We start from the raw sequence: 25701 nt of genomic DNA, 5'->3' as shown, positions 1-25701 counted from the left end.
AATGAACTAATCAGCAGAAATCCTTTTAAGAAAAAAAATGTGCTCTCTCAATTCTAAATATATAATTTTTTTCGCGCATGCATAGTTTTCACTGTTTACTGAAACTTAGAAAAATAATATTCTTTTATATATTTTCTGCTCCACCCAAATTGTCATTTGTATTCTTGCAAGCTTGTATATGCATGTGTGTGTGTGTGTATGCGCACGCTACTTTCATTGATTGATTTATTATTGAGGGAAAATATATCCATCGAGACGGGATGTTGTTATTTTCATAATAATATTTTAGATCTGATTGCCACTGATTAACTAAGGAAATCTCTTGTCCATTGACTTACTTAAGAAATTAAAAATATGTATATTATTTGCAGTACACTTTAAATATATAACAGCAGTAGAAATTTTGTTTCTTTATAGTGGGATCTACTGTATTCATTATTTTCTCAAACATTCAGGTCAAAACTAACCTCTAAAAAGGAATCGAAACAAATCAAGATCTATTAACAGAAAAAAAATGCATTGCCCACTATAAAATTAAAAAGTTGTTGAAAATAAAAGTAATAAAAATAATTTCCAACTACGCTGTGAAGAAAGAATATAACAAATCAGCACAATAAAAATTACAGACCTCAGCTCATTCAGCTTTACCACAATCCATCATTAAAGAAATGGAAAAAAAAAAGTAAATATAAAGTTTACGATCCTGTAACTATTTTCCTTCATGTTTAATTTTATTTGACAAAACTCTGAGTTGCTACATGCCAAAACAAATTGGGGTTTCGCATCGCTGGGATATTTTTAATCTCTACCCGTTACAGACGGCGTTGTTCAATTATATTTATATTGATAATAGCTGTTAATGTTAATAACTGTTAATATAATGTGTCAATTAATCACTTTTACAAGCTATTATTAATATATTAACCGATTAATCTCATTAAAAATAACACTTATGTAACAAGTTGGAAATATCTTGGTGACGCTACTGATAAATTAGTAATTCACAGAAATACTAACCCATTATATAATCCGTGTGAATTACAAATTATTTTTTAAAATTTATTATACCCGAAAATCACACCGACAATAATTTTAATGCTGAATTATATGTTATCCGGCTGTTTCAGTACATAGGAACTCACAACTTCAAATCTTATATAAAGAAACTGTTATCTACTGTATCATATTGTGTAATTAACCTTTAAATTCTCATATTCAATGAGGAGATGACCCCCTTCATTCTCTTTCGGCGTCAACTCTGGATAAATCATGTGTTGCAGTTAATGCGTAAACCGCCTCCTTGTACGAAACGCTGGAAAATATGGAGAGTAAAAGGAGGGAGGAGGGGGGAGAATTCCACTATTTCCTGGTCGTGATTCCGAGTTTCGCGGTTGCGATCCTTTATTACGATGATTATTAACTATTATTATTGTTATTGCCTTACCTCTCTTAGGAAAGAGGCTCACGCACGAAGAAAAAAAAAGGGCGGCGGAGATTTTAAAATTCTAATTTTTGCTTCTCTCTTCGTTCGTCGAGTATTCTTTTTTTGTTTTGTTTATTAGTCCTTCCTTTTTACCAAACGATTCTTTATCCGACGCCAACCTCTGACCTTGGATAGATCGGTGTCGATCACGCGCGTGTGTATCGTCTGCGCTTTTTTATTGTTCTTGGCGTTTTTTTCCATTAAAATTGTTTTATAGCTGAAGATGTGGGGGTGGGCAAGAGGGGAACTAAGGATAGCTGTGATTGGCATTGGGTGTTCGTTATGGAATACAATGAAAGATATTATCGTTTTGTTTAAAATTTCTTTTCTTTTTTTATTTACATTTCGTTTAAGTCTGTAAAAAGGAAATTGATAATTTATTCACTGATTGATTGGCAATTGCATAGATGCCGTGATGTTGGCAAGAACTTGATCTTTTATTAAAAAAAAAAAAAAAAAAAAAAAGATATGGTTAGTAATTATTCTTTGAGCACGAGCTCATTGAGCGGAGAAACCGGTCACTTATTACCGTGTTTTACTGATTTATTTTATTTATTGGCTTCAGATTAACACCACCAACCGGATTTTAAACAGAAATTAAACGTTGGAAGATTTCGTGAATCAAATATTAATATTCATGAAACTTAATGAAATCGGAAATCGTTTTTATTAATCGATAAGTTTTACAGATTAACATGCGCTACTGAATAATTTATTGGAAGATATGAAATGATATATATTTCTTTTCCCAATTATATTATCGTAAATATTAAAGGATTGAAATGTTGAAAAAGACTGACAAATCACAAATTTTGTGACAGTTTTTTCCCCCCGTGAAAATTGAATCACACGCAATAAATAACTAATATTTTATATTAATTAAAAAAATTATTAAACAAAACTGATTAACGTAAGAAAATCAGTTCAAGGAGACAGCAGTAATTCTAATTATATATAGAAGTTTGGATATTTTTGTTTCTTACATACTGCAGTCGCAGGCAAACGGCCTTTACCTTGGTGTGGTGCGGAAATTTATAGAGGAGATGCCAGCTGAGGTGTCATGTTCGCCATCTGAAAGGGCTTTAAAATTACGAGATTATTATTAATTCAGAAAAGCTTTTTTAAAACTCTTTATTTATTTGCAAATAGAAAATAGGAACTAAGATAGAATTTATTTAATTCAAAAATACAAGCACCAGAACAAAATGCGGTACCCTGAAAACATTGTTGCAAAGAAATTAAGAAGCAATGAAAAAACATAAGAATGAGGATTTTTAAACATTCATTTAAAGTTAATGTAGCTTATGATTTTACAATTTTATTTTGACATCTAGACTTTCTGAAAAATCTTCTTTATACCGCACTAATAAAAGCATATTTTTTGAACTTTTAAAATTATTTCATGTCAAGTTTTCATATATCTTGCTACTTGTGAGTATTCTCAAATGCCTTCAGAAGTGAAACGAGTACAATGAAAGATGGAGACAAAGAAAGCGAGATATTGAAATTTAAAAACTGTGAACTTTTTGTACCGTTGGATATCTCTCTCGAGTGTCATCGAACAGTTTTCTGTGAAGAATCTCCTTCCCTCGCCCACTTGACTGAAGATGTCGCAGACGATGTTGCCGGAAGTGAACCACCCCTGCCAGACAATTCGGATAGAAAGAAAAATAAGGAAGGAATTTTGATAAGTAAATACCAAAGTTCATTATCCCATTGACCACAAGGAAAAGGGGGGACGTTTTTCAGACAAAGCAAACGATTATCGTGTTCGAAATCTTGGAGGATTCAGCTTCCACCCTTTGAATCAAAATGTCAAATGTCATTCCATACACAACCCCTCAGGATATAGTCAGGTATTTAAAGTGTCATCGAAATCTTCCACGAATTAGCGCTGATTCCACTAAAGGACAGGGCCTTGGTAACAGGAATTTCTCCGTAGAGAAGGTTGTAGACAACTCAACTCGTTTCTGAAAGTGGCAGTTGCTAAGGGCCCTCTGGGAATTGGAAAGGTTTTCTCGGAAGTTCGTACTTCAATCCGCTTGAGACTTGTTTTTATTGTCAAGTAAATTTTTTTTTTAAATATGGAAACTTATTGCCATATTTATAATGGCTTAAAGTTATTGATAAAAGCTTATAAATTATCAGAAGCGTATTCTAATTCGGTTTTGGAACTGACAATCAGAAATTTTCTACTACCATTGTTTAATACCGCATTTGTTGTGCAATCGATTCAAGCATACGTGAGTTACGTTACATACCTTATGAAGTGTCAAATATCTATGAAAGTTTGAAATTCAGCGTGATTGAAACGCTACAAGAAAAATTAGGACATCCATTACATCAAAATGTTACAGGAACAAGAATATAACATCACAGTACACGCGTGCAAGAACTATGAGATGACTTAATATCACAGCGTTACAAGAACAAGATGGCATAAATATCACAGCGTTACTAGAACAAGCAGATGCCGTAACATCCCAATTTTATGAGAAGAACAAGGACATCGAAATCACAACATTATAATAAAAACTGACATCACATCATAAAGCTAGATGAACAAGATAATATAAGCATCACAGCGTTACAAAAAAAAACAAGTATGTGACGTTACATGACAACGTTACAAAGAAAAAAAAATGCATATAACGTCACATGACAACATTGAAAAGAACAAGGACATGACGTTATATCACAACTTTATTGATAAAGCAATACAACATACATCACAACATTCTAAAAAAAAAAATAAACACCTGGCGTCACATAACCGAAGGCGTCCTGCAGTTGGATGATATGCACATACATTTCTTCGCAGCGTTACAAGAACAAGATGACATAAACATGATAACTTTACAGAAACAAGGAGATAACATTACATCCTAATTTTACGAAAAGAACACACATGGCAATCAAACATTACAATAAGAACCACGAGATGACATCACATCATAACGCTAGTAGAAGAACAAGATGATATTAGTATCACAGCATTACAAAAAGAACAAGGATGTGATGTAACATGACAACGCTACAAGGCAAAAAAGGACATAGCGTTACAAAAATAAGGGCATGGCGTCTCATTACAATGTTATTGATAAAACAACACACTTTACAACGTTACAAGAAGAAAAATGACATAACGTCACATCATAAAGTTACAAGAAGTAGAACATGATGCTTCTTCACAACATTACAAGAAGAATAAGGACATGTTGTCTCATAACCGAAGACATTCTGCTGTTCAGATGATATGCGCTGTTACGTTTCTTATGAAGGTATAATATTATGTGAATCAACTGCAATAACAAAATTCAGTATACAGTTGTATTAAGAGATACAGATACTTAAAAATTATGTACAAAAAAAAAAAAAAGAAACATATATTGCGCTTGAATTTTAATATAATTCAAGCACAACAAATTATCATCAAAAGCAATAGCATCTTTTTAGGCAGCACATAGAAGATTTTTTTAAATAAATTTTCTCCGTTTTAATTTTGTTTACCTCAGAAAATATTACTTCTTGTCTCGATAAATGAAAAGAGCGCCCTTCTTGAATAATAACACAATTGTGCATCATAAGCTATATTCTAATAAAGAAGAAAGCCAAATTTACAAGTAGGGATTCTCCTTCCATATGACAGAATCAAAAATTTTAAGCAAATCTGCAATTCTATGGTATTTTGATTAGCACGGTGTTAAAGAAAAACCAGAGAGTTGTGGTTTCTATGATAAGCCAAATCAAATACCGACATACAAATACTTATTTATTTTAATCATTCGTTTATACGTCATTGTTTCCACAAAAGCACAAACAACAGATGTTGAACTTTTTAACGAACTTAATGCAAAATTTGACGGAAATATACAATTTTAGTAACAGAACTATATCTGTCTTTTTTTGAGATATTTTATCAACATGCACACTTTCGTACAAACAGATTTGGATTCCGGCGGATAACATGCCACCAAAAGCGACGAATGAGTAATATGCTAAAATGATTATCAAAAAGGGGCCTTTAAATATGTCTTAAAAGAATATACCTTATTGCTTAAGTTGGCAATTTGTCATATATAGAACGAAAATTTGATTCTACTTCGTTTTTATAGAGTAATTATACTAACGCGGTCCATTAAACAATGTACTGAAGAGGTTTACAAGTAAAAGTAAGTAAAGTTCTTTTCCTTCTTTTCCGCTCTTTTTTAATCGCATTATTATTTCACCTCTCCTGTCCCATGACGAAAATTCAACTTTAAATTCATTAACGAACAGTTTGAGTATCCCTCCAGCTACCAGAGTGAAGTTTCTAAACTATCTGTAAGTACTCCAAATCGGTTCGACTTAAACGATTCCAGACATCCCCTCAGGGTCGAAGGGCAGATTGGAAGACCCCATTGCCTCTTTTAAATCACCTTGTCATTTCCTGAAATTTTTTCGAAATCCACCCCACTGACCCGTAGGCTATAAAATTGAGCATATTAGTTCCAAGCCCATCTTCCTAATATAGAAGAAACTTGCTGAGGTGGACATTATCTCCACCCCGCCCCAATTGCCTCTTTTTTTTGGGCACCTTGTTGAGTCATCAGATATTTTCTGTTTCGAAATTGGCATCGGTTTTTCGTAAAGGATCCAACCAATCATTTACATATTGATTTTTTTTTCACCGTGAGAAATGTTTACATCGTAGTTTCTCCCTATTTTGTGTCCCAATCGTTAATGAGATGGCATACATGAATTTGGAGATCGTTATTATCAGTGTCCTTAGGTACTGGAAAACAAAAATATTTTTAAAAAACAACCCATTTCTGTATGTATACTTGATTTTATTTTCAGTCCAAATCCTGGAGAGAAAAATGAAGTCTTAAAAATGTGAAATGCTGATGAAAATATTTCTTGTAAAATGGAATTTTTTATAATGGTATTTGTGTGTTTAGAAATATTTAATGAATGTTCAAATGTTTTCTTTCTTCAGTTATTATTTGTGACGTATTTTCCTAATAGTATATAGGATATATAATTCACTTTTCTATGCTGCTTTATGATACGTTTCTCCCGATTCGATTTTGTTTTGACCTTTTGATTTTTGATCAAAGAAGATGTTTTTTTTTAGTACTCTTAATAAAAACGTGCTTCTAAAACTTAAAAAATATATATATAATTTACTTTTTATCTTGTAAATTTCGTAATTCAGTAATTGGAATTTATAAAAATTTTTAATCAGATTTTTTTTTCAAATTCATTATTAAATGGCAACTGTGGCATGGAATCAAAATTTAATTAAAAATCAATCGATAAGCTGATAATTTTGGAATTGTTCAAATATTGTATTCCCATTAGATGCACGCAACTTTTCACAATTTCAAAACTCTAATACATTAGAAATTGAAAAAGCAGTTACAAAGTTGTGTCTTTTCGACAATGGTATGAATTATAAAAGCTTTTAATAAATGGCAACTACTTGAAAAAAGTTTTTAAATCATAGAATCTTCCCCCTCCCCTCCCACAAAAAAATCGGACAAGGTAATAAACAGTTCTTGAGAGCCAGTGCCTTATAAATCTATTTTTAAAAAATTTATAAAGCTACGAAATAATAAATATTATCAATAATCAAGGCTTTTTGTGTCTATTCTTTTCCGAATTATTAGCATTATCAAAATTTCAAAGTAAAAATTCTAATGACATTTTTTGTTCTCAAACAAACGCTGATTTTTCCAGTGAAGTTGACTATTAAATTCTTCAGTGTAATTTAGTTTAAATTAAATTTAAACTAAAATAATTGTGTATTAAATTAAAATGTTAATTAAATTTTAACTTCAGTGTAAATTTAGTTTTTGTTCTTTAAATTAAATTATGTTAAATTTTTAAAAAAGGAATTGTATTTTTTGTATAATAATTGAAAGGAATCGACGTAATTTTTTTCTGCCTCGATTAATTATTGCGGATATAAAATACAAATAATATTACCAAAAATTACAAAGACTTGCTATGTTAAAAAATGTGTCATTGAAAAGATTATACCTTATAGAATCTTGAAATTATTGAGATTGTAAAAGAAATGTTAATTAATTGTTCTAAGATAGATTCGAAATAGTTATTCGTCAAATTTTCAGGCAATATTAACCAAAAACCATTAAGAAACATTAACTGAATAGTTTCTCACTTTTATAAAGAACTGAAACTGGCAGAAACAAGTTGTAAATTGTTCTTTTCCTCATTTTCTACCAAATTCATCGGTGGAAAAAGACAGACTTATGGATTTTTGATAGCATGCGCCTTTTTTTTTTCTGTATGTGTGTGTATCTGTAAAAATAAAAACAAATGTAAAGCAAAACAAAAATATTTTGTTGGAATGCCACTTTAAAATTCTGGTGTACTCTATTGTTTCATGGAATGCATCATTTCAATGGTTTTCCACTATTGCTCTGCGACTGCTAGAAAATAGATTCATACTTAGATATAATTCATTCAGTGCTGTGCTTACATCCATTTCCGTTTTTCGCCGCTTTTCGGTCCAGTCGCCAATTTTCATTCTCTTCTCGCCAATCTCTTTCACTTGGCGAATGAAGTTGGTAGCATTTAAAGTTTGGAGTAGGCGTTTCCAGTTGCTATGGTAACAGGAGTGATCTATCAAGTGAATGCTTCACATGCGTTCTCGAGGTGTCTAGTGCGCCCTCCCTTTTCCAATTCTCTCATTCTACTTTGCCCGACATTTCTCTTCTTTCTTCTTTTTTTATTCCTGGATTCCAACACCGACTGATAAAGTGGTATTTTTTTTCTTTAGTTTTTCTTTTTTGGGGAAGAGGGGGTCATCCTAGATTAATTGCATTTGTAGGAACTTTCTTGGTTGTCTGTTATGTTAAACATTTCCCACTAAAGATGTTCAAAATCCAAGATTAGACAAGAAAAGTACATTTTAAACTTCTGCTGCATGAAGAACTATTGTTATAGGATGTGAAGCTGCCTGTTCTTTGGAAATCATAAAAATAATCATCATAAATTATTTATTTGAAGAGTTGTAGTTGCAAAACACGAGTTTGTTTTGGAAAGTTGAAATGCATGCTATATGAAGTAAGGAATAACCATGAAATGAAGCAGTGTAGTCTGCAAATTAATGAAAAAGATTATAGTTATATTTTTCCATATAGTTTTTGAAGGTGTATTTGAATTTAATCTCTATATGTAGATTTACAAAACAAATGTACTTGAATATAGTTGTAAAAATATATTTCTCCTAGTGCACAAACAACAGCCTCCCGTGGAAAAATAAATTAAATTCCAGAATTTCTAAAATTGTCTATTTTTTTACCACTTCATCTGCAAAATTATTTTATATAATATAAAGATCAATATGCCAGTAGAAGTAGTAGCCTTTTCTTTTCAAAGAATTCCTATTCTTATGTTTAATAAAAAAAAGTATATTTTTCTTGGTACATTTATTTGCTGCATGTCATTAATTCCGTTACTTTATTTTCTTTGTGCAGATGCCTGCGGTCTGTCGGATGTGGCACATATCGAAAGCCTGCAGGAAAAGTCCCAGTGTGCTCTGGAAGAGTATTGCCGGACACAGTACCCCAACCAACCTACTCGGTTTGGCAAGCTGCTACTCAGACTTCCCTCTCTGCGAACGGTCAGTTCGCAGGTCATCGAGCAGCTCTTCTTCGTGAGATTGGTCGGCAAGACCCCCATTGAGACGCTCATCCGGGACATGCTGCTCAGCGGGAGTTCCTTCAACTGGCCCTATATGCCGCTCCAGTGACCCATGGATGGGGGACACCCCGAGCTCATGCGTGTCCCCGACCAGAGATGGCTTATGTGCATGGCAGCGGCCCTCATGCCTGCCCACGCAGACCCCAAGAGGTAGCACAGGTGGGACGGTATCATTTCATCCTCATCTAGACATGGATAACTGATTTTCGAAGAAAGAATCATCTATTTCAATTCTGATACTTTTGTCTCATTTGCACGTTTGTGGCGCCATCTCTTGCTGATCACTAAAACTAAATGTAGATTGTAACAGTTAATGATAATCTAATTTTCCAAGGTTGTGATTGAGGAACTTAAAACATAATTAAATTCTTCACTTTTAATTTTACAGAATTTTTGTAATAAATTTATTAAATTTAGTTTAGATACATCTCAGAATTTATGTGCCAAATAAAGATTCTGGTACAGTGACTTCTTAAAATTTCAGTGATCCTTTCTTCCAATGTCAGTGTCCATGTCCAAAATCGACCCATATCGGATTTACGCATCTCTGAACTCTGAAAACAAACTGAGCCTGCAAAATAAAGACTTTTACAAATGAACTTCACATCCCTGAAATGTTCAGTATTACATGCAATCAACTTTATATGTTTTAATGAAAAAGGCATGATATTCGTGTTGAAACTGTTGTGAAGTGAGGCTTCTTCAAAAGAACCAAAATCATGTTTTTGTCATTTTTATCTTGATTTAGAAATGTCGTTTGAATTTCATAGTATTTCATGTGATTTACTTTTCACTAAAAAGTATCATAGTGAAATTGCTCCATTTTGTAGTACCATTGCAAAATAAGTAAAGAATTATATGGTTTGTAACGCGCTAAGTGCAATAATTTCGCTGGCATTTTAAGTCCGGAAACTTTGTGTTACATTTTGATAATTGGAAGAAATGAATTCAATATAAATTGTTTTAGTGATTTTAATAAAATTTCTTGCATATGACTTCTGGTGCCATGTAGCATTGCAGATTCAAATATTTTCGCACTATGATCGATTTGCTTTGGATTTAAAAAAAATGATTCAAAATAGGATAGTCAAAACTATCGCATCTATTGACCGAAAAACAATCATATTGTATAAAGTGTTGAAGACATTTTCCCCCTTTGTACAGCTCTTAACTGTTGTGTATACGTATCAATGTTGAACTGAGGTCTGACTTCTTTTTTCGTGTCAAACTCTGTGAGAAATCAGTTTTTCAACATTCGTATCTCAAGAACTGAAAATTCCTTCATACACTTTTAATTCGTATTTTTTTTTTTTTTTCTTGTACGATGATAATTTTTTTCCCAAAATTTTAAGATGCAATTTTAAGAATTATTTCATGCATATTGCTTGAACGATTAAGTAATTTCATACATTGTCACTCAGAAGATCTAAAGAATAGACTACACAATAAAATGATTTAATTTTATAAATAACCTTTTTTTTTGTTTCAGATATTGTTTTTAGAAACTTTTAAAAATTTTACAGACTTTCATTTTCTCCCCTTTTATTTTAAAATCCGTTGTACACGTCCGATTTGGTCAGAGAAATTATTGCTATATGAATTTCATTCATAACAATGGGATAAAGGATGCGTACATCTCATGATCCCGCAGTGTCGGATAAATAATTAAGACATTTTTACTCAGTATTTTTCCTGCAGACAAAAAATGTACGCATGGCATAAATCGGCCTGACTAAAAAATACGGTACCAATGCCAAACTATAATTTTTCACTGTCGATAAATCTACAAATTTGATTGATAGCCCGACGAAATTCTTTAGTTTTGATGTTTGGCAAATTTCTAATGTTTGGCATGATCTGGTTAACGTTGCTGAAAAATCTGTGTCATATTCTTTGGTTTTATCCATAAATCGGACATTTAATACTGACCGCATTTAATTCCTCTGATTAACTTTTATTGAAACCTACTATTGAACATTCACTAGCTCTTTAGGTGGGAATTACGGAACTTTAGGAAAATAAATCATAAAAATAGAAGAAAAAAAAAACAATAGAAAAGTAAAAAGTTATATATAATTTAATGAAACGTTTTATAATTAAAATTTTTTGCTTCCGTTTTTGGAAAAGTGTGGAAGTAGTTCCTGGAATGGTTTCGTGGTTCTTAAGTTGTTCCATTTAAATTTCATTTGAGTGAAAAGTTTTTCTCTGACCAAAACATGAAGAAAGGATAAAACAGGAATACGAAGCATTAAATGACGATAAATAAAATCCATATGATTAATTACATCAAATCAATTCAGAAATTTCTTAAAAATGTATTGAACGAAATGCCTCCGTTGGTTTCTTTATTAATATTAAAAACAAACTAACAGTCAATGCTCTCTTGATTTTAAATCTTTTTTTTTTTTGCATTAATTCAAGCAATTCTTTATTTACCTTTTTTATTGTTTATATTAGCATATTGTTATTTTTAAGCATAGTGTAATTACATGTTTCCAATCTCTAAAAGAATTCGGCGACCCCCCCCCCCCCCTCTCCTCGTTCTTGATGATACGAATGTTCCACACTCTTCACTCACAAAAAGAAACCGTTATAAATAATGTACATAAAGTTTTAAAAAAGAATATCTGTGTTTTCAGTAACTGTTAATAAAAAATAAATCAGATAATGTTCTTGCATCACCTCCTGTATTAATCAATATCTTTCTCAATACCTCAGGACAATATGGAAAGCTTATATATATCTGTGTCATAAGCAATCTCGGATCTTGTACTTTCGGATTTGAGTTCGATCGAAAATCCGTTTGCATGAACTCTACTTCCTTACTTTCATAAATGGTTATTCTTCCAAACTTCAAAGTCTTAAGGGCATATTCGTTCAGTTGTATTCAGTGGTAATTATATATTTTCGAGATAAATCATTCATTTTCTTTCCAAGTTCAGCGAATAAAAAATTAAGGAGTAATTTATACATAATGTGTTCAATGTTCTGAGCTATTCTGTTAAATGAAGTCAGTTCAAGTGATTGTTGATCTGTTTCAGACCACCAGTTTTTAGTGTAATCGAGCAGACGATAATTCATTTTCAAATTTTATTTCATCCAACTGTTTTTTCCGTTCTATCGTATTTTTATACTGTTGCCAATATGGTAAAGTTAAATTTGATTAAAACGAAGATAATGTATAGAGATGCTATAACAGACTCTCCTGACAAATGTAATTGCACTTATCACCTAATATTAAATTTATCTTTATAAAACGTACATTAATATAAAAAAATTATATGTTAGTTTTAGTTCGTTTGTACTATCGGTAAGAAATATTGTACAAAATTATAATGTCGTTATTTTTGATTTCCATTAAATTCCACGATCTAAAATTTTCTAAAGAATTTCATATTTATTTTCTAATTACTTAATTTATAAAAGTTAATATATCAATGCAAAAAAATTTAAATCTATTTTTATTTTAGATATGTTATTTGCAAAAAAATTGATTTAAATATATTTTAAATTTATTTATTGCTAATGATTTGTATGTTTTTTCACAATCGTGTGATTTTTTATTTTGGAGAGGGGGGGGATTGAAAATTTTTTTTTGAATAGAAATATCAACTAAATGTTAAAGAGGGAATATGATATTTCTGGTTATCGAAATCATTACTAGCATTTTTTAATTTTGTAAATGATATCCATTTAAATTTTGATATAACTAGTACTTAATTTACGTGATTTTAATTATAAACTTTTTAGAATGAGGAAAGGTCTGGAAATTGAATTTTTAGCATCCATTTAGGCTTTGAAAGCCAGAAAATTTTCATCGATTTTTTTCGTAATTTTAATAATTTTGTCTATTATGATGCAACACCACTTCTCCTCTTGCAAGATATGTAGTGGATTCAAAAATAAAGTTTCAACAGGGTATTCAGTGTATATCACTTGGAACTTGAATTGACTACATTTAAATATAATTTGAATATGGATATATTTCTATATAATTTTTTTAAAATGATATGTTTCCTATTACTGAAATTGATATTTCTTTGTCTACTTTTATTTTATATTCCAAAAATTTTCATTAATTTTTTTCGCTATGATCCTCGAATTTTTTTCACTTAAAATAAGTGCTAAAAGATTTTTTCTATTTTAAATAAAAAATTGGAATGAATAAACTTTGCTAGTTATGCAATAAGTTATTTAAAATTAATTTTAGAACGATCTATGATTTACTGCTCAGCGTGAAGTTAGTGTTGAGTGGAGATTTATACAAATGTGTTAGTAAATTCAGACAGTTTTTCGAAATTGTCTCGAAAATATATAAAAGCCACTATTCAGCTGTCATCATTTAATCTCACCATTAAATATGCATATTGTTGTTCTATTCTACCAGGCTGTATTGTGGTTTTATTACCTAATATGTCTATGTTCATTGTTTTGTAAGTACGTGTAAATAGCACCGTTGGAAATCATATATCTGAAATCACTTTTCAGATTTAAAAAAGAAATTGTGTTTCAAGAACAAAAATTTTAGTTTTGAGTACAAATTAAAATAGTGTAATGAATTTGTACAAGAAAAAATTAATATAACTACATTTGGATATAGTTATGCTGCTGATAACCAACTCCTAATTGAGTGGTGCATAATTTAGCGCTCAAATTAATAAGACAGGTTGAAAGTGTAAAAATAAGCTAGAATCGCATAGCAATATATGGCTGCAAACGTTAACCGAATGAGCTAGAGACACATAAAAAGAAGAAACGATAAGGTAATAATGGGCGAAGACTTTTTATTGGACGATGCTTAATACTTCAGTGATATGTGCACGCATTCTGTTTCACAATAACTGCTCAAAGTTCACAGTTATGCTCACTTTATAAAAGTGACGTATCGATTTGCTAAACCTTTTGAAATACTCGGCTTTTAATGAAGATTGTTGCGACGACAGCATCTCCACGTCTTTAAACTATAGAATACTTTTTCTGATGACTAGAGCCGAATTCCAATTATAATACTGCGAATAGCGCCCTCTAGCTCATGCAGTTGGCATTACTCTATTGTACCTATGTGATTTTAGCTTATTTTTGCATTTTTTCCTCTTACAATTTGTGCGTTGAATTTAAATCACTTGTGTGCTATAAAAAAAAAAAACCAAGAATACATTTTAGTAAAATTAATATAATTAATATTTTGTGCGAAATATCGAAGTTGGTTAAATTTTGTACAGAAAAATTACTTATTTAGGTATATAAATTGCGATATTGAAATCCGTAAAATGTTGGTTACTGTTAGCGTAACTACATCCAATTAATATTAACAGTGAAAGTTTTTCCTTTTTTAAAAACGATGTATAATAATTATTTCCACTGCATTTACGATGTTTCTCTTTTTTTCTTTTTTTTCTTCTGGTCATGTTAAAATGAAATAGTTTAAGTTCTTTATTTTAAATTGTTCGACGAAATTTGCACATACATATACATGTTATATTTTAGTGAACAAATGAATGGCCAGATGTTGCATTTCATGTCTTACGATTTAATTGCGAATGAACAAATATTAAAAACCATGGCCTGAATAGGAAATGACAGACATTTTCAAATGTTTATAAATAATTTATAATTATTTCGTTTCCTTTCTGATTTTTTTAAATAAAAAATAATTGTTTTTATATATGATTCAAAATAATCCTGTTTCTATTTTAATGAAATGAGTTTTTATCGAAAATTCAATGTTCTCAGTTTGTCTTTCAGTACTTTTTGAAGCAAGTGAATTCTTACCGCAGGTGATTTTTCTGAATTCGTACTTAATATTTTTTATTGTGTAAAGTAGTCGCTTTTTTTATATGTATGTAATCGATCCAAGCCAAACTTTTTCGTTGCCAATCTTGTGTTTTATTTATTGTTTTTAGAACAAATCCATTTTATGTCTTCAGAATACTTCTTCATGAATGCAGAATATAAACCTGGAAATGGTTTAAATACCAGCTTGTAAATAAGACTTAATAAATGTAAACTGTTCTTTTTATTCTTTTGTTGTTCATTTCATTTGTATTCGTTTTGGTTTCTCAAATGAACTCTTCCATGCGAAATTTTTAACTTTTAAATGGCAATATTTAATTATGTGTTAATGAATATGAGAAGTATAAGCAAATTGCTTTAAAAATAATTTTAAGTTATATGTACATTGTTCAAACAAAAAAAAATGTGCTTTTTATATACAGAGAGTCTAATTTAATCTTGGTTCAACAGCGAAGTAGGCCCATGCTTTCAGCAGAAAAAAAAAATGTTTTTAAATGGCATAGAGAGTTATATTTAATGTTTCAGTCAATTTTTGAGTTTTTTTATGTTTGTAGAGAAGAAAGAAAAGCTTGGGTTTTTTTTAAACAGTCATTATATCTTATTGGTCATAGATAATTAAATATTCATAACACACTAAAATTTTAAAAGAAAAAATTGCACTCGTCTGCAACCAAAACTCCCCAAGTTATGAGGCTTTGACTATCACTATTTGAAGAAAGTTACACGGTCATCTCAAGGAAGAGCTATTCTTTATTTGATAGAGCTTCTTTAAGGCTTAAGTTCTAAAATCAAGTTAAATAGTTATATTCACGGTTAAGTTTTTGGCGTAAAAGATGCATAACTTATTTTTTTGTTTAAAAAAAAAGTAAAAAGTGTGTTGAGGATATTTCATTGGATATGTCGAATAGCGTATGAGAGCTGTATATAAATTAAAACTTCGTGAATTTTTCTGCACTGCGTTACATTTCTTGACACAAACAACATAAAATATAATTATCTGAGTCATTTAAATCTTTTTTTTTTGTTTTTTTTTTTTCCCAATAGGAACTATGTCTAACTCTTATGTTTCAAAAATAATATGTTGAGCTACGATTAAAGAGGACACTCTGTGTTTTTGTGATAAACTGAAGAAGAAATCTGTTGGTTTTTTTTGGAAACAAATCTGTCAATCCATGATATACTTGCCTAATTGAAAAATCATCTTGCAATTTCCAATGAGTTTGATATTTCTGAGGCTTATTGCAATGATCCCACACATATTTAAGCTAGGTCTTTTTCGGAATTGCCTCGCATATTTTCTAATAAAGGTCCTAATTGCCCCTACCCCCGTTTAAAAATTTGGACCTTTAGCAAGGCCATGAATGCAATGAGTATTGAGTCCCGAAATGTGAAGCTTGTGCTTCGCAGTATTAGCAAATCAAACCAAAATGCATTATTCAATTGGAACAAAAAATTGACCTAGAACTACAATCTTAATAACAAGATCACATATCAAATTTCCTACTATTAGCTCACACTCTCTCTATATATATATTGTTCAAATTTTCAATCGTTAATAAAATACTTTTTATTCGTCCACTCAAATTCAGATAAATTTTTTAAAACTTGCAGTGGATGACACTTGATGTTAATACAGTTTTTTCAAATATTAATTAATTAATTAAATTTGTCCAGTAATTTCAACTTGGTCGCCAGGTGTATCGCCAAGCTCTATTTTGCCACTTAATATTGTATTTCTGTCATATGTATATACATATTTATATTAATCGTAATTATTTAATAAAAAGTAACTAAAATAATTTTTTTTTGTTGACCTAAGTAGGAATTGACTTAAAATTTTTTTTATATATATTATTTGTTTTTTATTTATTTAAGTCACTGCGTTTTTGATTTATTACTTTTACATGCTTACGAAAATATGCCCTTAATAATTTGGTTCTAAATTTTATATAGAATTTAATGTTCCAAATTTTGTCCATCCAGTTCTTTAAGCTTTTCCGTTATCATATTCATATTTACTCGGACTTTTGATGTGTAAAATGAACTATGTGATGTTACACCCTGTGGAGAAGCTATAAAAAACGAGGTATTCAAACCCGGATTGGCTGTCTAGCTTTCTTGAGCTTCTAATTGCTTTCTCTGAGCTCTATTTTCTGTGTTAGTTATTTGTTTTCTGTTTGTGTGGTAAATGTCTACAGTTGCTGCTTTATGCGTGCATCTTGGTTGAAGTTTTGCTTCCTATTTTCTGGATTCTTCTTGGAGTAAGGTTTCATTTTCCATTCAGAGTGTAGTATTTCTTTCCAAATATAATTTTCATAACACTATTGACCTGGTTATTAATTGAAATAGATACATTACTTCAATGGTATTTCATTGCGAACATGGAGTCAATTTGACTCCTTTTATTAATCCAATTTGAAGATATTGAAGTATTTTATGGACTTGAAAATTTAACAAGAGTATTTTTCATTTATTTAACTACTTTTAACATAAATAACATTTTTAAAAAATAATCAAATTTTAACATATTTAATCACATATTGTCAAGTTACTACATAAAAAGAATATTTTATGAAAGTTGTACAAACATACAAATTATGCATACAATTGCTATAGTTGCAAATTATGCGTCTACTTAACTGAATACTTACTAAATAGTTCTGGTAAAAATATTTAGGGAATGTGTCTTCATTTTTTTATCCTGTTTCTCACATATGGAGTTCATTTGATTCATAAAACTTTAAAAATTTCTTGTTGAATCCATGATCCTTCATTAATGAGTCCTAGTCTTCTGTTAACTGAAAGTCAGTAGATTGCAGAAGCCTGTCATTTCTGATTACTCCACGTCAACGGCTATGTAGAAATCATGTGATTCCATTTTTCTTCCATCTATTTAGGTTGGTCATTTAGGATTGTTCCATGCAAAAGTTCAATCCAACCTCCTAGGAACCGACTAGGTGAAATTCGCTTTACGCTCTACACTTTCTGTTTGCCAACTCTCATTCAATAAGTGCCCAGTTCAAATAGCGTGATAAAAATGAATTGACAGGATGTTAGCATAGATTGGATATCCAACTTTCCATCCATGCCATGCCATGCCAAAATTGACCGGCTTATCATATTGAAAAGAGATATAGAATTGTTGATACTCCATTGGCGTGTTATGGTATGATCATCAATGTTCAGCAATTGAAAGGAGAAAAGGTTTTTCACACATACACCAAAAGAGTCTTCACATTGTTGGATTTGGGGCTAAATTTGATAAAGATTTTTCTCTTTTGAATTAAGGTCATTTGCCAGATTTCATTCTTATTGTTTTTTGCATTTTTTTATCTTGCCTACATGCACACCAAAAGAATCTTAACATCAATGGATTTGTTCAATGTTGCACATGGACTTACAATTTATGTATAAATATCATATAACCAGTTTTATTCTAACAGTTCATATAGCAAACTATCATATAACATGATATCAACTAACGGTTCATATCATATAACAGTTTCTATAGCAAACAACAGAGCTATAGTTTTTTGTTCATGTACTTGACCCAAAATGTGACACATATAGCTTTGGTTTTCGATCACTTGAGAAATTTTTATCCCAGAAGTTATTGATTATAGTGAATTATCGTTTTCAAAAGCATATGAGTACCTGTAATGGCCAGTGGAATCGTAATGACTCCAAATTTTTAGGGTTAGGACATCCTACTGCTCTCTGCAACATCCTTAGTCTACCATGCGGTATTGTGTAACCAGATTATATACTACTTTGAAGTTCGCCCATCGTGTTATCTGTGAATTTCCGAATCTTGCCATTCTGAAAATTGAAAGGGGCACCCAAGTCTAAAAAAGAGATATTTCAGAAGCCTGATTGGTTTCGAAGAGCTCAGATAAAATATGGTACGATCTTGGCAATTTATTAATAATTTTGTTTAAACTAATCATCGAATATGAAAAATAGCATTTTCTATTTTTACCATTTAAGGGTTTCTTCAGAAATTACGTGGCATGGTGGCAGTGTCGTGAAATTAAATTTATAATACGAACTAAAGAAACAGCAATCACGATGCACCGAAAACATATCGTTTGTTACTGGTTTCTGCGTCTAAGCATTGAATAAAATTAATTTTGTATTTATATTTGTATTCTCTGTAATGAATGAGTGCAATGGAAATTGGTCCAAAGAATTTGGATTTGAAGATTAGAGTAACTTCTTGTGTACAGCCGACTCCCGCCACAACTGAACGTAGTAGTATCGACAGGAAAGATTAAAGTCACTAGTGCGACAATAATATTTTGCGAGCTGCTTAACTCTTTTTCATCTATTATTCTATCATAGCTTTCAGTTATTTAATTAAGTGAACAATGAGAACAACAACGAGTATTTATAGAAATCAATGAATAAACAAAACTCCTTAAACAATGACTATTGTTGTTCATTTATTAAGTTGTCTTGATCTTATCTTAATAAGCGAAAACTCAAACCTGCAAAAAAAAAAAAAAAAAAAAAGCATTTTAAAAAATTGTTTTAATTTTGATGACTTATTTTTGTTATTTTTAATGATGATTCTAAAAATGAAATCCGTTTATTTCTATCGCGTAAAGATTATTTTACAAAAGGAATGCATATTTGGAAGAAAACATTTGAAATCGCGAAATTTTGACATTCCATTTGAATTTCATTATTTCATGCATCCATATAAATCATATTTATATCTTAGCTCAAGCAATCGTTAAATATATGTAGAGAGTTTCAAGTCCTTAAGGTAACATTTTTTATTTACCTCAAATGCTCCTTTGTCTCTTTTCCTCTTGTGAACTTTGCAGGGATTGTTTTTTTGTAGCAGTAGTCGGCAATCATACTTACATTTTATTTTCTTCGATATCGTCTTTCCATTTCCTTTATATGGTGATATCTTTCCCCATGTTCATTACTAAAAACGCCTAAATGTTCAAGAAAATAATCCAGGTATGAATCGGGGAAAGGGCCTTTTAAGCTCAAATTGTGGCCTAAAATTTTGAAATTTTTTATCATTTACATTTTTTTTATTTTACAACAGATTTGTAGTTTAGGTCCTTTATGTTTCCAAGAAAGTTAGTAATAACTAGTCTTAAAAATTTCCAGGCTTTTCTGTTGTTTGTTTCCATTCTAGTTTCAAAATGTTCTCTTCATTATTTTCCTGACATCTACAAACACATTTTCCTCCAGTTTTGATAAACCAGGGGACTAGTCACAAGGTATTCGAAGCATTCGCCTTTTTTTGGTAAAGCCTTGATGAATTATTTCCAAAGTGACGTGAACTGGTGGAAGTAACACTTTTTTTTAACCTGATTCTCCATTTGAATATTTTGTCTCCAGGTTTCTTGACTGACTATTTTTTTTTAATGTAATGTTGTTCTTTTTCTTTGCTGAGCCATTCACGTAGGAAACAGAGAAATTTCTCGTACCTTTTCTGCTCACCAAGTAACGCAGAGATCATATTCAAAGCATCGCAAAGTTCTCATTTATGATTTGAATACGGTAGCTTGCTTATTCAAGATGAAATCAAAATTTTATGGTGAATATTCCGGATTGAAATAATTTCTTCTCTTTTATTTAATAGGTCAATCTTTTAATTTACTATTTTAATTCTAGAAATATGTTTATCAAACTATTATAAATAATACTGTTTTGGTTCGAAATATGCTAGATTCGCAAAAAAATACATTGCCTTTTTGGGATGAAACTGTACGTGATTGAATTTTTTCATTATTTTTTCCAGTAATCAGCATACAAAAAAAAAAAAAAAAAACACAATTTGCTTTATCGACTATTATTTTTTTCATGTAGACTTTCGTAATAATTTAAAAGATTGTTAGGATAGAATAATATTTTTATCGAAATATGGAAAAAATAAAACTACTGAACAATTTATGGCATATCTTTTGCTTAGCAGAAATGTTTGTGAGCTTTTTTACCATAATATTAAGCGCAGAATTATCAAGCTTACTGGGAATTGCTACATGTCTTTTCACATCCAAACTGGGGCCGCGGTGGCCTGGTGGTAAGGTCTCGGCTTGTGAGCCGTAGGGCTTCAGGTTCGAGACCCGATTCCACCGAAGAACCGTCGTGTAAGGGGGGTCTGGTGCACGTTAAATCCGTCATGCCAAACGTCCTCCCGCTAGTGTGGCATGGAGAGGAGGGGGTGCCAGCTCAGGTGTCGTCCTCGTCATCTGACAGCGGTACAAAATTGCGAGGTCCATCCCAAAATAGCCTTAGTGTTGCTTCACAACGGGATGTTAATATAACTAAACTAAATTAAACATCCGAAACTGATGGTTCTGTTTGAAGTAAGTCATTTTACAATTATAATATGTTATTCATTTATCAGTATGCTCTTATTCGTTGGCAGACTTAAACTCATTTTAAAATTCTATTTAAATTAATTATAGCTTATAATCCAAAAATGTATATATTTGCAATTTTGTTTTGTTTTATTTTGTTTATATTTCGTAAATTATTTTACGAAAAAAATCTTTTTTTTTTTTTTTTTTTTTTTTTTGTGATAAAATCTAGACTAGTCATCATGTCCATTAAAGACACACACTCTTTAAATCAAAAACATGTGAGCTGAAGCCAAAATATGTTTATTTAGAAATTATAATTTAATTCTAAACTATGTAAATTTTTATCTATAGTACAAAAGTGTGAATAATATCAATTAACATCCTCACACAATATAGGGTAAAAATAGATATTTATTGAAACATTTACTGTTTCAGTTTTACGTAAAATAGTACTGTCAAAAAAAAAAAAAAAACTAATGGAAAAAGTAATATTTTGTAATCCTAAAGATAATGTTGCGATAAAAATTATTTTTCAACTTAACTTTTTCACAAGCATCTAATTGCATGACATGTCAATGATTCTGATAAGGGCTCCGATTTTAATTCCATTTTCACTTATATAATGGCTTTTCCATATTAGTAAAATTAATTTATTCGGCCTCAAATGTTTACATCTTAAAGGAAAAATAATTTAAGCAACAAATCCAGTGGTTTTATGAGGAGGTTTTAATCTTATCGTTTAAAGATCAAAATTATGCACTAAATTTTTGCATTAAAGAGTGAAGAAATAATTATCATTGCATTTAATATAAAGAGTGAAATTTTAGTGCAAAAATTATATACTATATGGTCATTTAATTCTTTAACTTCATAGCATAATGAAAAAACAAACATACATTGTATTCTGAAAGCGCATATTTTTGCATACATTTTAATTAATGAATTTGAAGTATAACGGTAATATGACGAATCTCGCCTATCTAATTTGATGTGTTTTTATACTCTCATATACGAAGTAATAAGAGAATGAAAAAAGTATTTGATGCGGATTTATTGGCGTAAATGTATTGAGAAACGTATTTGATGCGTTTTTATTCTCTCGTAAAGAAAGTATTATACTCGTCAAAAAGTTCGAACCCATTCGATGTTTGAGATCACCCTGTGCTCGATAAACATATTTTTGATATTATGTATGTATGTCTATGAACACGATAATTTAAAAATGCTTAGATCTAGGCGATAAAATTTGATATATGGATTTTAGACCAAATATCCATTTACAGAAAATTTGTCTGTCTGGCTGTTTGAGATGCAAACACAAAACGTAAAGGGCTTAGTACATAAAATTTGGTGCATAGTTTTAGCATCTAAAATATAGATAATTTTCAAATTTGAAGCAAATTCGTCAAACGGTTAATTGGCTTTCAATCTCTACCTTTGTGTGCATGTAAATTCTGTTCAAAATCTTGTGGTTATAACTATAGTTCCATTTATAATTTCGGTTTCAATCGGTCAGAAAAAAGATTTCCAAGATACATATCCAAACGATAGATTCAGTAAAAATTCTAAATTCATGCCAAAACTATTCACCAAGGCCATGCAAGGTATTCGCAACTTTACCCAAGCTCCATAATTTTATATGGGTTGTAGATAGGACTTTTATTGAAGAAAAAGCTTCCGGGAGAATAATCTGTTATCGTGTTCGTCTTTACACGAAAAGAGTATTTAAGTAGATGCATTTTGTCCAAAATTTGAGACAAATCTACAGTTTTGGTTAAAGATCCTATTCAAACTTGATTCAACTAGTGAGTTCTTTTATTATTATTATTATTATTATTATCATATTGACATATATGTCAAAGAGTATTTTTACATCGATGGATTTGTTCCAGATATCATACGGATTTACAATTCGTACGTAATGATCGTATGTCCAGTTTTATTAGTATAAACCGTGTGAGATATGCCGGCGTCCTGGCATAGGAGTAACGCGCGCATCTTCTCCATGATCTGGGCGCCCTGGGTTCGAGTCCCGGTTTGGGCATGGTTGTTCTTCCGTTGTTCTATCTGTGAGATGTGTGAATGTGGCCTCCTGTAAAAAGGGGTTGTGCAAGCGAATGAGTGATGCGTGAGTAGCAAAGTCGTACTTTTGACCCTAGTTGGCGCTACTAAAAAAACAAGGGACGCTCCCCCACCGGCTTAAATCGCTGTCTTCGTAGCAGGCGGGCTTGTCCATGGCAAGTGTCAGAAGAAATAATAAAAGTGTGAGATATAGCTACAATTCATTGCATTTTTGATTACTGCAATCAACAGCGAGAAAATCCTTGAGTTGATGGATTTGATAATAATTAAATTCGCATAAATCTGCAAATGGGTTAAAAAACATATATAAAATTTTTTACCTCTAACTTGTGGGAATTATGAGCAATCGTATTCACAAACATACATACAAATTCCAAAAGCATTCTCTTTTTTTGCACTCATTAAAATTTAAATCTTGAAAGTTTATCAAAATATCGAGATTGAAATTTTTTTGCCAATGCTATAATTTTTCTGAATACTTCGTACAATAATATTCGATAATTTTAAAAATAATCATAACCCTATCTGCTATTTATTGGGTTTGAATTAAAAGTTTTTACGAATTTTCACTGAACTCGATAATAATTCAGAGAAAATTTGAAACTTGAAAAACTGATAATAAAAGCTGTAACTTTTTATACTCTAAAATGTCACTGAATGCATGATGACTAAATGGCCACCTCAAGAAGTTACCGTTTTCACAGCAGACATCAAAGCAACATTCCCTTATTTTTTTTTTTTTTATTCTCTCATCTTTTAATTATTGTGATAACACTGAGTAAAATAAAAAGGAAAATTTTAATTATTCTTACTTTCTTGTATATGAAGAGAAAGTACTGAAAACGTCAAACAATTCAAACTCGAGATTTTGATGCATTTCTATGTTTGATATCTCCTTGAAATCGAAAAACACATTTTAAAATTAGCTTGTCCGTGAGCATGATTATTCAAAAATGCTTTGATGATCTAGAAGTATGAAATTAGACGAGGGGTCTTTGTTCCAAATTTGAATATTTCTATCAAATTTTGAACGAAATCCATTCTTAGGAATTTCGGCTGTCCTTGTTCAAGTAAATAACAATAACGATAAAATTTAAAGAGTATTGGCTAATGAAATTTGACTCTCAGTTTAAGAATCTAAACTATTAACTGTGGTCAAATTCCGTCGATAGATTTTGATATTCTACTGTCAATACTTGTTGTTTCTTATGGCACTTGCCATTGGCAAGCCCGGTGTTCCAAGACAGCCGGTTTAAGCCTGGGGGAGCGCCTCTTGTTTCTATAGTAGCGCCATCTAGGGCCAAGAGAACGACTTTAGCTACACACACGTCACAACCCTTTTTACGGGGCGGACTTCATTCAGTCATCGTAATTTAGACCTGAATCAGAGAACGATCACCCCTGATCCAGTACCCTCAGTGGCATTACTCTCGCCATGGAGGGCTTTATGACCACGACAGATTTACACGCGCGTCAGCCACCAAGCACGCGGAGAGTGTTCGGCCGGTGGGGCTCGAACTCGCAACCTAAGGGACGCGAAGCCAACGCTCTACCAACCAGGCTATCCCGGCCTGCTGTCAATATTTGACAGCGTGCATTGTCGCATGCATATAAGCACGATGGGGGAAAAAAAGAACAATTAGCATAATTGATTTTCGGCCCGCTGTTTTAGCATCTAAAATGTGGATACTTATTACATTTTATGATAAATCTGTCAAAGGATCCACCATTTTCTATTTTACACTATCGTATGCATATAAACTCGATCATTCAAAAAGCAGCGGCTTAAACAAATGAAATTTAGGTTGTGACGTTGCTGCCAAAATTGTAGTTTCCTGTGAAATTATGGTATTTGTCGGTTAAAAAAATTTGCATTCTAAAATGTGTATTCGATGTTCTTTACTTTATTACGAAGAACAGAACACTCATGCGCAAGACTGAAAATAAAATTTTGAGTGCTTTTAGGTCTCACTCAAGGTCGATAAATTTTTAAGAAGGACGAGGAATAACCTTTTTACTAAAAAGGCCGCAAGAAAGTTTCAGGATAACAATTCTTGCTGAGTTTTTTTTTTTTTTTTCTCTCACTGACAACCATCGCTTCAACTTTCTCAACTCTAAAATGCCAATGAAGCCAAAATGACCAAATTGGCAACCGCCAAAAGTAACCATTTTTGTCTCAAATGACTTCATTCCTTCCTAACATCTCCAACCTCTCCTTCTTTTTATCAGTCTCTCACCTTTTAAATCCAGTGCTAACTCTGAAAGGGAGCCGTAAATTGTTGTTTTTGTTTTCTCTCACGA

At 31.2% G+C, this 25701-nt stretch overlaps 1 protein-coding gene across 2 annotated transcripts in view; it reads left to right on the top strand.

Moving 5' to 3' along the window:
• The window catches only part of LOC129975220 (nuclear receptor subfamily 2 group F member 1-A-like), a 110468-nt gene extending 95250 nt beyond the window's left edge, over positions 1-15218 (top strand). For both annotated transcript variants that reach the window (XM_056088217.1, XM_056088218.1), the window contains exon 3: positions 8971-15218. In XM_056088217.1, the coding sequence (XP_055944192.1) occupies positions 8971-9245 (275 nt within the window). In that variant the 3' untranslated portion in view covers positions 9246-15218. The remainder of the gene's footprint in view (positions 1-8970) is intronic.
• Positions 15219-25701: the final 10483 nt, after the last annotated feature.

This window comes from Argiope bruennichi, chromosome 7 (assembly GCF_947563725.1).
Source record: "Argiope bruennichi chromosome 7, qqArgBrue1.1, whole genome shotgun sequence".
NCBI lineage: Eukaryota > Metazoa > Arthropoda > Arachnida > Araneae > Araneidae > Argiope > Argiope bruennichi.
The sequence above is the reverse complement of the archived record's forward strand: the minus strand, read 5'-3'. Positions and strand labels throughout refer to the sequence as shown.